Source organism: Falco peregrinus, chromosome 10, assembly GCF_023634155.1.
Source record: "Falco peregrinus isolate bFalPer1 chromosome 10, bFalPer1.pri, whole genome shotgun sequence".
In the NCBI taxonomy this organism is placed as follows: Eukaryota; Metazoa; Chordata; class Aves; order Falconiformes; family Falconidae; genus Falco; species Falco peregrinus.
Window position 1 is genome coordinate 16,483,338 of NC_073730.1, and position 15,669 is coordinate 16,499,006.

General features: G+C 38.7%; 1 protein-coding gene across 1 annotated transcript; it reads left to right on the forward strand.

Annotated features, from left to right (window-relative positions):
- Positions 1 to 244: 244 nt before the first annotated feature.
- TMED5 (transmembrane p24 trafficking protein 5) lies at positions 245 to 9,131 on the forward strand. The gene is made up of 5 exons (XM_055814875.1): positions 245 to 497; positions 2,731 to 2,828; positions 3,445 to 3,628; positions 6,039 to 6,286; positions 8,333 to 9,131. Exons 1-4 carry the CDS (start codon positions 291 to 293, stop codon positions 6,255 to 6,257), a joined length of 708 nt encoding a protein of 235 aa, XP_055670850.1. The 5' UTR covers positions 245 to 290; the 3' UTR covers positions 6,258 to 6,286; positions 8,333 to 9,131.
- Positions 9,132 to 15,669: the final 6,538 nt, after the last annotated feature.

Sequence of the window (15,669 nt, forward strand, 5' to 3'; positions counted from 1 at the left end):
GCTCCGCCCCTCCCCTCCTCCCTTCGCTCCGCCCTCACGGCGCACGCGCACCGCCGCTCCCTCTCGCGTCGCCCTCACGGCGCATGCGGGCCCCGCTGCCGCCGCACCCGGCAGCGGGCAGCGGCGACACCGCCCCGTGCCGCCCCTGCCGCGGTGCATTGTGGGCGGGCGGCCAGCCTCGCTGCGGGGGCTGCCATTGGGGGAACGGCGCTGAGGGGCGGGGCCACCCTTAACTCTCTCCCCCCCCTCTCCTCCTCCCCGACGGCGGGTGGGCTCCGCGCGCCGCCGAGATGGGGCGGCTGCCGTGGCCCCGCGTGCTGCTGCCGCTCGGGAGCTTCGCGCTGCTGCTGCTGCTGCTGCTGCTGCCGCCGCCGCCCGGCGCCGCCGAGTTCAGCCCCTCTCTGGACAGCGACTTCACCTTCACGCTCCCCGCCGGCCGCAAGGAGTGCTTCTACCAGCCCATGCGCAAGGAGGCCTCGCTGGAGCTCGAGTACCAGGTTGGGCGGGGCAGGGCAGCCACGGCGCCGGCGGGCTCGCCCCGGGAGGTGGGGGGGGGGGTCCCCGTAGGGCAGCCCTGCAACGCAGCCCCGCGGCGAGCCCGGCGGTCCCGCCTGCTGCCGCCCCCCGGGCCGTCGGCGGCGCTGGGCCGGGCGGCCGTCAGTACCCCTTCGCGGAGGCTCCAGCGGCCGGGCGCTCGCCCGCACCCCCGGGGATTCCCCGCCGCCGGCCCCCGCCAGCGGGCGGGCGGGCTGTCAGGGGCATCCCGGTGCCCATCCCCCGGGCAGTGGCCCCGCCGTCCGCACGCCCGGCCCTGGGCAGCGCCCGCCCCGCCGGCGGCGGCACACCGCATCGAAAGCTCTGCGCTCGGGAGGAAAAGCATACTTCTGTTTTTAAAAATTTTACAAAAGGAATACCTTTTAAAAATTATTCAGGTGTTTTTTAACAAGACGCGAGGCTGTTATCTTTTAAAACGGCAAAACCGTGGCAAGGTAACGGCTGTGACCTTGCGCAGCAGCTCTGAAGCATAGACACCGTTGCTGGTGCACAAGCCCCGTCCTTAACCATCTTCGTGTTGCTATCAAACACTATCTATCTCAGTGCTGAACGTTTTTCAAAACCAGCCTTATTTATCTAGGCTAACGTTAAGGTCTTGATGTCCTTCTTGGGAAGAGCTGAGTTCCTCAGATATCTCTAGGAAAGATCCTGCCTTTATTTTTTCCCCCCCTTAAAGATTTTTTTCAGTAGAACAAGCACAGTGAGGGAGGCTGCAGGGAGTATTTTTCCAGCCTGCTACTGTGCCTCAGCATTGGCCAGGATCTGTCCCCCCACCGTTTTTTCCTCAGCTTCCCAACTAAAAATATGAAGCTGAAATTCCTGATTATTTTCTAATTAGTTACATGCAGAAATGAATAAGAATGAAAGATTGAGGTTCTCAGGCTTCGTACAGAGCCCTTAGCAAAACAAATTTATTTTGCACTGACAAAGTAGGATTTTATTTTAGAGAGAACAAATATGTATAATAGTGAATTTCTTTCTACTCCAGCATAAATTTCTCAGTACTACTGCTACCAGAAATGATTTCATCTTTCTCTGTTAATGCATAGAAAAGCAGGTCTCTATGTCAGCAGAAACAGATTTATTTTGTACATAATTATGGTGAATTGTTAGTGGCCAAAGCATTGGAATATTTAACTTAGGATGCAAGTCATTCTCCAAAAACATAATGCAATAAACCCTATCCTGATACAGAGTCTTGTTCCAGGTGTTTAGATTGCATCATAGCCCTGGAGGTATATCACTATGTTAGGTTTTTAATTTTATCAACTGTTTTGGTAAGTCTCTAGTGTCATTTTAAGTTAGTGTAAACTTTGCCCTCCATTTCAGCAAGAGCAGACTGTTGAGCTAAAATAGCTCACTGGAAAACAAGCAAATAAAAATGCCCTAGTACAGACCTAAGTCGTAATGTCACAAAAGTGATCCCCCTCTGCCCCCTCATGCAGCCACTTACTACCTTCCCTATAGAACTTATATGATGTAACAGATGTGGTGATACAAGTGTAGCCATGTTACACAGTTAAAGCAATACGGCTTTGTAATGCTGTATACGCTTACTATGAACGTAGGAAGCTAAATGCCTTCAATTCCCTCAGCCTTTGGGAAATGAAAATGCCCTGGGAGAATTCAGACCTTTAAATCTGCATTAAATGGCGAGCAGGTCAGTAGTAGAGCTTTGACTGGCAGAAGTAGTCTAGTCCTGTCTTCTATACTGTTGAGTTCACCCAACAAAGATCTTAGGGATGACACTGCAGAACTTGTGGATTTGTACAAATATGTATGTGTATACATGTAAGTGGCAGACCCCTGTTACAAAATGTCTATGACTGAACTAGCACTGGTACTTACCTATTCGTGATGTCTGCCATAGAAATATAATATTTAGCATTTAGATGTAGGTATTAAAGGTTCTCTAACCCTGTCCATTGATAAAGGGTCACTATAGGCCCAGCCTGGCATGATTAGATCGTATTTAGTTTAAGATTTACAATAGCCAAAATATTTTTGGGTTGAACCAGTTTTTAGTCTGTTTCCAGTTAACTTGGTAAGAACTCATACAGACCAATTCAGCTTTCAGATTCCTTCTGTGTCAGTTCTTACCTAAAAACGTTGCCATTAGCAATGCAAACAGGATTCCACTGGCTAGAAGGGTTGTTTTGTTTTTTTATTTCACAGGTTCTAGATGGAGCAGGATTAGATGTTGATTTTCATCTACTGTCTCCGAAAGGTGAAACTCTGGTTTTTGATGAAAGAAAATCAGATGGAGTTCACACGTAAGTTCAAAGTGTTACATAAGGTACTTTTCTGATTTCTTTAACAAATTAAACAAAAATTGAGTACCTGTTACTCCTTCGTATTACAAAGGACTTTCTATTAGGGCAGTCTGAGAATACAAGTTACCTTCTTATAAACAACAAGTGCTTTTCACATGGATCCTGCCATGTAGTGAAAGGTATTTTTGTTGTGATGAGGGCTGTTGTAGTCAGTGAACAAATAATTACTGTGGAGTTGAAAAAGGTCTTCACAACTAATATCAAAAGATCTTGTCAGTCAAACAAATAGGAAGCTGAGAAATCCCCTACTTCTCCAGTCCTTTTATACTCTATAGTAAAATTACCACGTTTTGATAAGAATTCTGCTGTTATCATAGCTTCTTTTGTAATGATTAACAATAATTCAAAGTTTCAATAAAGGAAAATTGAAGTAAGCAGCTGTCTTCATTTTAAGCCTTTAGGATCAGTGTGATTGTACAGAGTGTTTTGCTGTGACTGTAATGTGTCTTTATTTTTATGTAAAAAGCATATTCAGTTATTTCCATGGTTGCTTACAAAAACACTTCTTGCAAACAAGCACAAAGTGCAGTTAATGACATTTTGCTTATATACACAGGGTGGAAACAGAAGATGGGGATTACATGTTCTGCTTTGACAACACATTCAGTACCATTTCTGAAAAGGTGATTTTCTTTGAACTGATCCTGGACAATATGGGAGAAGATGGACAAGATCAGGAAGATTGGAAAAAATACATAACAGGCACAGATCTCCTAGATATGAAATTGGAAGACATTCTGGTTAGTGTTTGATTTTTTTAATCTTCAATGTAAGAGCATTCAGAAAAAAACCTCAGTGTTCTTCAGGCATTCTCCTTTGTTCTGGTGCATTATCTTGGAAACTACTCCAGTTCCATATATTACTTCTACTGATATGTGAAGTCTAGTACACAGATGTGTGAGAAAATTTTCAGAATAGACCCTTGATCAGAGAGAGGAAATTGCCTAGCTCTCAAAAGCACTGTTTCCAATTCAGCTTCTTTTCTTCCTACTGCTAAAAGAGCACATTTTACCCTAGCAGCAACAAAATTAATATTTACACTACTAAAGTATTGCTTAATCCCCATGATGTAGTTGGAATCACTCCACAGATTTTTATCAATATTTGAAAGTAGAGTACTGTCAGCCTCTTCTTCCCATCTTTGCAGAAGTGCCCCAACCAGTGTATATATTAATATTTCTATCTTCAATAATTTATATATTACTTAAGTAGTTTCTCTCTGAAGTTTATTCCATCTTTTCAAACTAATAAAATGGACAGCAGTTAATCTGTACTACACTGCAGGGTCACCTTTGCAGACATTCGGGGAATGGTAATGTTTGCTTAAACTGCATGCTGACCCCTGCTTGATTTAGGATGATGACTACAGCTGAGCCAATGCTAAGCTTATACTCACTTTCATGCTAATTACATGTTGAGAGTACTTTAGAAGCAGAGGATCATTTGGTGTTCCTGTACCACTGTTCTTAGGGCTTGGTAGGATTATGCAAGCCATTGTTTGTTTGCTTACAGCTACAGACAACAGGTGTCTTAACCAAAAATCCAAACTAACATCCACAAGCACTCACTGGATACATTGGTGCAGAGAATGACATTGTTTGTATTCATTGCAACAAACAAAATGCATATTTTTAAACAAACAAGATTTAAGATCTTTTACAGATGTGCAATACACTTCCAAACAGTTAAAACCAAACATGGAATGTGAAAAGCTGGCCCAATCTTTAAAATTGGCAATAAAGACAATTACAAAACCCAAAGTTTATAGGGGAAACAGAAGAAAATCCCTGTCCTGCTAATCACAAGCAGTACTTATATGGATTTGATAACCACTTGTGTACACAGTGCTATCTCTTCCAACAGAAAAATAAATGCAGAACTTGTCTTTATTTAAGACCCTTGCAGATTTTATAAAGTAGGTATTTTTTTTAAAGTCATCATTACTATTTGATGCCACTGTTTACTTAGTCAAGTTACCATTTTACTTCCAAGTTCTGCGAGGGCTTAGATAAACACTAGTTTAACTTTTTAAAGATAAACAACATCTGAGAAAAATGGGGAATTATGCCTTATTTTTAAAGCTTTTTTATGGTGGTTATGTTCCTTATTGTGTAATGTATGAACTTTAGTACCATAAAATTACTTGACTTCCAAAAATAGCTCTTTTGAAATCCATTAAATATGCAACAGAGAAAGTGTCCCCTGGAGAAAATGTAACTGCTGGCTTTAACCTTTTTTTTTTTGTGATTTCTAGTTTCCTGTTCCTACAGACATTACTCTTAACACTAAAAGTTATTTCACAGTCCCATGATTATATCAAGAACAAATTACCACTTCATGAGACCAGCTTTTAGGCTGTGACTGTCTACTGCATTGTGGATGAAACTTTAACAGATCATAGGACCAGATGTTTACTTTGTAAATACAGAATAAGGAGTGGATCTTGCGCTGCTGTTGTTAATAGCCAGTGTTCATGTACTTCCTCTTGTTCCCTGAGGCACACTGTGTATCCTTTGTAGGACCTCCATTTGTCCTATTCACAACTTATAGTCAAAATTTTGCTTTCCTTTCAAAGCTGAAGCAGCAGTTTATAGCTACTACAGTGAAGGCCTTAAAAAGATAGGAATATAACATTACTGTGTTACTTTTCTTTTGCTAAAGCTATAGTCCTGATGGTAGTTTGCATCAGAAGTGTCTTGTTTTGCTTATCCAGGAAAAAAACCCCTTACATTTGTCTTGTACTATGTAACTTGTTTTGAGACTTATTCCCTAGAGATCCCTGCTTTTACTTGTCTGAATACCTGGAATCACACTTTGCCAAGATACCTGGAATACTAAAAACCTGATTTTTGGTTTGATGTCTTTCCCACCTCCCTAGCCTGTAAAGGCAAAAAAACCCAAATTACTGTAGAACCTTATGTTCTATGTTATTTAAGTTAATTAAGCCTTTCTAGGTAATATACAATAAATGGGCTAGACAAATTAATGAAAACTGATGAGATGTATTATTTTAAAATGAAGTTAACTACTTGACATGAAATCAGATTATAGGTGGTAATACAGTACTAGTATTTTGTATGTGTTGCAAGTGATACATTTAATTCAGGTGTCCTTTTTTCTTCTAATTTTTTTTTTTTTTTTACTTACCAGGAATCCATCAACAGTGTCAAAGCCAGATTAAGCAAAAGCGTCCAGATTCAAACCCTGCTCAGAGCATTTGAGGCTCGTGACCGAAATATACAAGAAAGCAACTTTGACAGAGTTAATTTCTGGTCCATGGTCAACTTGGGAGTAATGGTGGTGGTCTCAGCTGTTCAGGTTTACATGTTGAAAAGTCTCTTTGAAGACAAAAGGAAAAGTAGAACTTAATATTCAGTATGATCATAACAATATAACAGGTATGGGGAAAGAGGGGAGCAATAAACTACTATATTAAAGGAAAAAAATTAAAACATGACCTTTCAGATTGTTTTGAACAGGTGGTAGACACAAGGTTTTCAGTTCACGTTGGGCTTTTAGGTTGTGTTTTGGTGGTGGTGATGGTCTTGTTAGTTTGTTGGGTTTTATGTTTGGGTTTGGTTTTTTTTTTTTCCTAACATGAACAGAAGGCCTTGCCCCAAACTTCTATTTTTGCAAGTGCTACTAACAATTTTTTTTTGTACTTGTAGCATTTGTTAATGATTGTTAGACTAACTTGTGCATAGTGCACATGCAAAGTAATGTTAATACTGTAATTTTTTTCATGTTCATATAAAACTTTAAATGGTAAAATTAGACACAGATTTATTTGCTGTTAAAAATTGAGTGAATTTATATATGTGCCTAAGTGTTTACAGGATTGGGGCCCACAGGGGTAGTCTGTAGTTACTGTCATTTATCTTCAAAGTTACATGTACTTAAAAAAAAAACACAGCTCGTGCTGTAAAGCATCATGAAGAAACACTGGGCTAACATTGTGAGAACAAAATGAGAACTCTCTATATACATATGATTAGCATCAGCACTTTAAAAAAATACCATCAATGTGAAATTGAGTCAGTGTTGAAAAAAATTGGTGAAAGTAAGTGCAATTCCTGTTCACAAATCTTTGTCCTGTACAACCCTGGGTTTTTTGGCTGTTTCATGAGAGTCAAGAGATAATTTGTTTACCATATAGTCACTTAACACACACAAAGCATGGTTTGCAACCTCTTTAGTTACTGTAAACTCATGTACTAGATAATTTTCAAAAAGTCATTTCTTACATTATTCTTTCCCTTTAATAAAGGGGTTGTGTTACAGATGTGAAGACATTATCTTAGTTTTTATACTCAAAATCCCTTGTATTTGCCAATTTGCTTTTTATTAATTTGTCTACTACATCTATGTCTAATGTAGTAGTTAATAGGGTGACTTACACAGGCATGAAAACCAAAGCTGTTGATCTAAATTTTCCCTTTTTTCACCCTCACAAGTCTTTTAGCTGTCTAAGTACATAATTCCTGTGAGCAGCATTCCTGTATCTAGCTATTTATGAGTAAGGCATGAATTAAATGAGCAGTAAGCAGAGGCTTCAAATTTTAGGGTCAACTGAATACGTAACATCTCTTAACTAAGGCAAAGCTAGCCTTACTTCAGTAATTTGTAATTTCTAGATTAAGTGGCTTTTAACAGTGTAATGAGGATATGGAGAATTTTTACTGAAACCCCTGGTGTGTGAGAATTTTAATTCAAAGTTAGTTTGGTTTTGGCTTTGTAAAAAAAAAAAAAACAACCAACAATGTGCCAAGTCACTGAAATTTCCTGTAAATGGTTCAAACTACATTGTCACTAAAGTTTTTTTTTAAAAAACTCTTTAAACCCCCGGGGTTTTTAGAAAGTATTTAAAAAATGTGTATGGATTAGTATTCTGCCTGTTGTTTGATCATTTGGGTATGGACAGCAGAATTGCAACTTTGAGATTTTCTGTGATTAAAAATTACTTTATGGAGATAAAGCAGGGTCAATAGATGCATGAAGAAACACTTTGTTCAAATGAAGCAGATACTAGCAAGGGCTACAGTACATACAAATAGCACTTCAGCTTCAACTTCAGACAATGGGACCTAGCAATAATATTTCTAAGCAGTTTTTATAAGCAAAACTATTATTCCTTACAGAACTTGTTATAGAGGGCTCCAAAGCCTGTCGAGCTACTTTTTCTTTCTGCAAAGCTTTATCCAAAATAAAATTATTTCCCTTTAGGGTTCTACATATCTTTTCCCACGTGATGCTTTCTATTATAAAAATTAATTCCAGAAAATTTATAATCAGGACAGTCTAGGAAAAATTGATTCTTTCTGCTAGAGTAGTAAATATGTTTTTCTGCCATTTCCCTGTACCATCTCCCAGTACCAAAATACCACATCTCTACATAAGGGCACAAGCCAGAGCTCACTGAAGTCAACTTCAAATGTTTTGGTCAGGTCCCTTCAAGACAGGCAAATCAAGATTCGTAGAGCTCTGCCCCTTTTGCTAGCAGAGGAGATCGATCTTCACTTGCCTCACCATGAGCATGATGCTACAGACCATCTGCAAAGTGCTGAACCAGCTCTGTGAAGCTGTGACCAAGACATCTACCTCTTATAACAAAGCTACTAGTCTAGATTTCGGCCTAGACCACCAGAAGATGAGCTTTGCCAAGTTTTCCAGGTGCACCTCAAGGGATTAGGTTCCCCAGCTGCTCTGCTGTGCCTCTCTGACAGTGGTTATACATCCAGTGGTGAAACAGTATGGTGTATTATCTTAAGCTGCTAATGAACACAGACTTCTCGGATCAAAGACAAAAGACTTAACTGCAGCAGTTTCTCTGATTGCAAATAGCAGCCTCTGGTCTACAGTAAGGCAACAATTGCCAGCAGAGTTCATCTGGAAAAAATTACTATTTTGCAACTAAGAGCTCTGACTGTATTTTCTCCCCATTCAAGGTTCATTATAGAAAATGAAACAAAGAATAACTATAAAAGGTAACTGCACGCTTTGACTTTGGCAGCTGGAACATGTTTATCACATGTGAAGGTTTTGGCATTTAAATCTGCCACAATAAAATTTCATTTGGATTTCACAGAGTAGATTGCTTTTGATTGTGTAAAATTTACAAAGAAGAATATAAATTAATTTTTTTCTTGATGGACTTTTTAATTCAAAATTAAATGTTTTAAGACTCACAGATGTTGAATAAAATTATGCAAAACTCTTGAGTTTTTCAATAAATGTTTAAACCTGTGTTTGTATTCTTAATTTTATAATTAAAGAATGCTTTGCCTATGAATGCTGCAAAAGAGCAAGGATGCTTGGCTACTAATAATGCAGCTTTTTAATTTCTTCCTCATGCAGTGTTCAAAATTCTGTTCTTAATCACTGTAACCCAAAATCAATTTTATCAGTGCAAGTAAGAGTTACATAAGGTGTCAGATCAGAGCAACACCAACTTCTGATCTTTTGATCTTTGTAACAGAAAATAAATCAAGTTTAAGTTATCAGATGCATGTCAGGACCATCTTGTGCAATATTATAGTATAGGTCAGGGATACTGTGGAGCCTAGTAAAGTTCTGTGTTCAAAGCAAGAGACAGACCCTCAGGCCAGCCTAAGTCAAAATAGCTTGGTATTAAATCGGTACCTGTGACTTTTTTGTCTAGTTGAATGTTACTTTTTAGTAACTAAATCAAGTCCCAAGTTTCTCACCTAAAAAAAAAAAAGCGAGAGGAAATATCCCAAGGAAGAGATTATGGGAATTTTAAAGCTCATGATACCACAGAAAGCAGCAAATTGACAGCTGAACTCAAAAAAGTGCTGTACTGCTCACAAACCGTTTTTAGAAAGGATTTTACAGGAGATACTTGCTAGGTTTTGATATGTTGTTCTAACTTACTATTGTTAATTGGAAACGCACAAACATGCACGTAAGTCACATGAATCTATAAAAAGAATTAAAAAAATCAATGTGCTTTTCAGCAACAAACATCAACTGACATCATCTGATGACCTGCTGAGTGCTTGCATTAATTCCTATAGTCTCCTTTAAAGAAACAATGTATTTTGCAATCTATTTTCATTTCTGATTAGAAAATAAACACCTACAGTAAAATAGAAGGAAAATAGTAAAGCAGTAACACAGAATATCAAACTGTAGCAATTAAGAATCCCACAGTGTAATGTATTACTAGTTATTAATAAGTAATAATTTCATATTATTCACATGAGAATAAGCAGGATTCTGAGATTAAAAGCTCAAAGTTTTAGAGTGGGTTTTTCTGCTTATTCAAGTAATACACATGACAAACACGGGCTTGTTTACTGTTTTGCAAGACTCATGAGAAACCAGGGCTTGTCCGGAAGCCTGCTAACCACATTGTTCAAATAAAGAAACAGGAACTTCCTTTTTGTACTGTGCTTTGGATCAATGAAGTAGATACCGTGAAACACTAGAAGGTACTTGATGCTGCCAGATTATACAACTAACTGATGGTAGAACAGTGGTTTGCCTTGAAAAGGTACATGCGCAGTTAAAAACCTCAAAAGCTATTTTGGACAGACATCAGAAATGCATGCTAAAGCTCCTTTTCCTGGTCTCAAAGCACACACTGGGAGCTATGACACCTTCTGCTTTAACTTCTATGTACAACACAAAACTACCTCACACTGGCACAAGTCCGTTGCATCTCACACACTCAGCAGTGCAGCACTTGTTTAACTCCATTTGTCAGGTTGCAGCACTATCCTTGGAGTCCAAGACCATGTGGCATGGTGGTAAAACGATCTTGTTAACATTCCATTCAACCAGCCACAGCAATTGTATTTTTTCCTTTCCTATTTTTAAAATAAATATTTACATGGCAATCTCTCCTAAAGACTCATTATCCTTCAACAGTTAATTAAGGCAGCCTGGAACTAAGCAGATTGAGCTATACCTGATGTCTTTAAAAACCAGTAGTTCCTGTGCCTTCCCCAGTTTCAAAGAACAATTCTCTTTCAGACTGTTGCATTTTAAAACTTAGCAACTTTTGGTCCAGACAGGAGATGTACAACCCTTAGTTACTGTTGGGAAATGGCTTACATTAAGACCTTCCTTTTCCGTGCTTTCCCCCTACTTCATTAGTACCCTGCTGCAGAAACTCACTATTCACACAGGGGGAACGCTAGCACAGCAACAAGTAAGCACCATATTCATAAATTATTGAAGAGCAGATGAAAAGCTATCTGCCTTATTGTACGATTTTGTTTTCAAAACTAACAGTTTACTTAAATATAATGATTTTTGTCACAGGTGAAGATAAAATAGTAATAAAATAATCAAAGTAAGAAACAATTTAGTAGGAAGCACACCTACGCTGCGGAAATTCCACCAGAAGCATCTGAATTACATCATCTTCTTTCATGCTATCAATTGCTATTGCTGAGGCCTTTTACAGACTTGGAACCCATATAGCTCAGAAATCCCTTTCTTCCCTTTGTGTGTACCAAGCTTCTGGAAACAAGGTATCCTTCTTCATTCTCCATCTGCTGCCTGCCAAATTGGAATACAGGTGTGTAAGGAAAGCATAGAAGGTTGCCAACAGAGAAGTTCTAAAAGCACATTATCTATAATCTGTATCTTCATTTCAACATTATGTTAAAGGACCTGACGTGAACCATCTAATTAAGGTAATTTTTCCATTATGATGGAGGATTAGGAAATGGTTAAAAAAAAATAGATCAATTAAAGTCAGATACCCAATAACTATCCATACAAGAAGTGTCTGACAGTTGAATCAATCCCAGTTCCAAACAGTTAATGAGAAGACCTTTCATTCTGTGGACAAAGGAAGAGAGCAAAAACAGACCCCACACCCCACCTGCGAAGCCCTGAGCAAGCTTCAGCCATTATTCACTTATGCTGCCTTCTCCTGAAATCATTCTTGCCAGTCACTTCTTTCCCACAGGATGACACCACAAGACTAGGAAGAAGGAAGCAGGCTCAAGCACCATGCGGCCAGACAAACAGGAGTTCCCATTCTAAAGCTTCAGCACTTACCTCTGAGTAACTGTGGGGCAAGTGAACACCTACAGTACCTGGGACCATTACACAAGCAGAGAAGAAAAACATGATGAAAGACAACAAAGACTGAATTAAATTAGGTTTTGGTCATTTGGGTTTGGGTTTTGTTGGTGTTGGAGGGTGGGTTTTTTTGGTGTGGTGGTGTGGTTTTTTTTTTGTTACGGTCCACCAAAGGCTGTCTTTTTAATAAGCATTTCACAGCCCACGTAAGTTACAATATGAAGGAAGTCTTTAATACATTCAAGTTGTTCCTCACTGTATTTCTCAGATTTGTGCATCTCTACACATAAGTATACATAGTCCATATTCCTATATGTACACGTACTTTCCTGCAACAAACCAGCTAGTCGCCCTACTCAGTTTATCAGAAAGGACAGTTCTAAGTCTGTCATCACTTCACCTAACTTAGGAACTCTGCATTGTTATCTCAATCAATTATTAGTTCTGCCTTATATTCTTCCCCTTCTTAGGCTCACCTTTTCCACCTGCTGCCACTACAAATATATTTTAACAGCCTACAGCCTGAAAACCTTTCCAATTACTCATTATTTTCCTCTTGCTGAATTTCTAACTGTTGCTGATAATCTCCAGAATTTTACTATCCCAGAGCTTTCCAGTCTCTGCTATCATGCAACCAATTGGCGAAGTTGCCAACACTAGGTCAGAGCAAGCAGGTGGAAAACACAGTAGGAAACCTTAGTAACGTTCATTAATACGAGAAACACATATATAGCAAAGCAGTAACTATCATGTTGGATGATTACACGAGTGAATGCAGTAACAGCAACTGTTTTGTGAATATTCATTAGGGAATGGCAGAGCACAAACAAAGTGCTTTGAAATGGTGCTCACAGAACAAATTTATTTAGAGCACGATATAACTAAAAATTAGCTTCTTGCTATAAAGCAGGTTTTGAAGTGAACAAGCTTATTAGAGTAAGACTGCAGATGTGAAGATGGCAGGTTAATGCTACCACACTGGACATTGTACAGAAGACTGACTTCCCTGGGGCTTTGGATTCCTAATCAACGCCAAACACAAAATAGCTAATAACAGGAAAAGAACACTGTCAAATTCAGAAGCTGGAAACATAAATTAGCACAAATAAAAGAGAAATACACACTGGTGAAATAGTATCAGCAAACAGATTAGGAGGAAGTGGACATGAGCAAACAAGCTACAGCTGTATTTGAAAAACTAGTATCTGCAAGGCACAAGTATTTTGGTATCAATGAAACCAGAACAACTGCTGATGTTATGGTATACGGACCTCAGTGCTAGAATATGAAAAACATCTGATTAAAAAATAGCAGAGATGAGCTAGCTCAGAGGAACATTAAGGGATTCAAAAATGCAAAACAGAAACACATCATGACAAAATACAATCTTCTGCTTCTTTGTTACTGAATGATAAAACTGAAAAACTAGCAAAAGCATCTTAATTCCAAGCTCTTTCTCAGACTGCCCACAGCTTCTATTCATACTCGTCTTTTGCTTTTCTTTTTATTTTCCTGCATTATCTTTACTAGAAGACAATGGATCCCCTTTCAACTTTCTTTAGGGACTCCAAAGTAGTTTTTTTTCCCCACTTTTTTCTTCCTTATACCTTACCTACAGATGATCCAATTTACAAAAAAAAAAAAAAAAAACCAAAAAAAACCCACAAAAACACCACACACACCCCCACAACACCCACATTTTAAAAAGCCTTTTGTACAAACTTTAGGTTAACGACTTGGAACTTTTTTTTCCCCCTCATGCATTACTTTTTTTCTGACCAACCCAGGATCTCAATAGACCCAACACTTCCACATGGGTGTTTAGCCACCAGCTGAAGTTCATCAACCAGATACAACTCATCATTCCAAACCCTTTTCTCCATTTCTAGAAAGTATAGTTTTCTGCCATCACACCCCTAACTGCAGTGTTACTTTGGCTCAGTCAGATGTGGGGGAACTAGAAGTGACACAATTTGAAGCCTGAAAACATTACCTGCATAGCTCTTGCAAGATTCGTCGTCTTCTCTCTGTGCACAGAACTGATGCTTCTGTCCAGTTCATCCTCATCACTGTGTTCCAATTATTGCTCTGTCTCCAGCCTTGGCATGTTCCATCTCCATTCACCAATTTCCTTTTGAAATGTAACACTATATCACTTTAGTAGGGTGTTTTTAAAGAGACAGATTATTTAATTTTTCTTTTTAAGTTTATCCACTTACGTCCCCTCCACTCCCTTCCCTCCACCCCCAGGACAAGCTATCTTCACCTTCAAGGCCTTTTTTCATATATTTACATCTTCATTTTAAATGAAAATAATGACCTTCATTTCACATAGTGCACTGACAGATTTTTGAAAATTCCTTTGTAATCTCACTCAGAATACCTGTTATGCATAGAAAAGCATAGGTTTTATTCAAAATTCCTCTGGAAGTTTTTGTTGAGAACAATGATTTGAGAAGTAGTTTGCCATGATGATTATTTTACAATTCTGACCAGTAATGTGCCAATTTCTTTGCTGTCTTGTTCATGTGATGCCTACATTTTTAGAATGGCCTCAAGAGAAACTTCAACTACACCAATACTACTGTAATACAAATAAAATATAATGGAAAAATATTAGCTCTAATACACATAGAAATGGTTCTAAATCAGTGACCACCACAAAGTTGAATTACATATATTTACACACATGCATACATACAATGATCAAGTCATACCAAAATGAAATCATTACATACAGCAACATTGTCTTTTTCCTTTATATACTCCATTACTACATACAATGAAATTCACATAGAATGAGAGAAAGGCATTTGTAGGTGTGCTTTAATTACTACTCTAGCTGTATCTTCAGCAGCACTATTGCAGCATTTTCCAGTACATGACACCTTGTAACAAACAAAAGCATCCCTCAACCATAGCTCCAACACTAGTGTCTATGTGCAGGGCAAGTGTCTCCAGGACAGTAACAGGAAAGCTAGAGATTGAAAAACAGCAGATGGGAAGATGCCACCAAGTATGTACTTCACAAGAATACAGAATCAAAACTCATTCTTCTCTCTCAAAAAATACACACATTTCATGTTGGTCTTTTAATTCTAAGAAAAAAGCAATTCCAAAAATACAAACTGAACATCAGAGTCAAGTCAACCACCATAAAAAAAATGAAACAACATTCACAATAGTTAAGTCTATGGAGAGCTTAAGATTGACAAATACTTTCTCCCACCCCACCCTAGTCCCCAAGTACATTCCATTCCAATATTTATCTTTAAGTGAAACTTTACGAAAAATACTGCTGGTGTTCAGTTAGAATTAAAGGACTTGGATAAAGTGAAACAATAAAGACAGATACAGATGGTGTGAGTACGGTTACAAAGGCTTTACATTTTGCATTATCCCAAGATATAAACATTCAAAAATTACCATGAAGTTGCTGTGTTATCAAAATATTGCAGCTATAGGCAAGGCAACATTAAATTAATAGCCGAGGGTGTGAGAAAAACACTCACACATTTTAGTGAAGGTAAACAGAAGTGGCAGTTTTTAATTAGCATTTTTATAAAGCTAATATTACCCAGCCAGCCTAAACCAAGCACAGGATAAAACGCTTTCTCTGCTTCCTTTGGCTATAAGGTGACATAAAAAAAAAAAAAATAAAAAAAAACTTATCACCCTTTCACGATGTTCAAGATGAGCAGAAAAAGTTAAATAATCAAGTAAT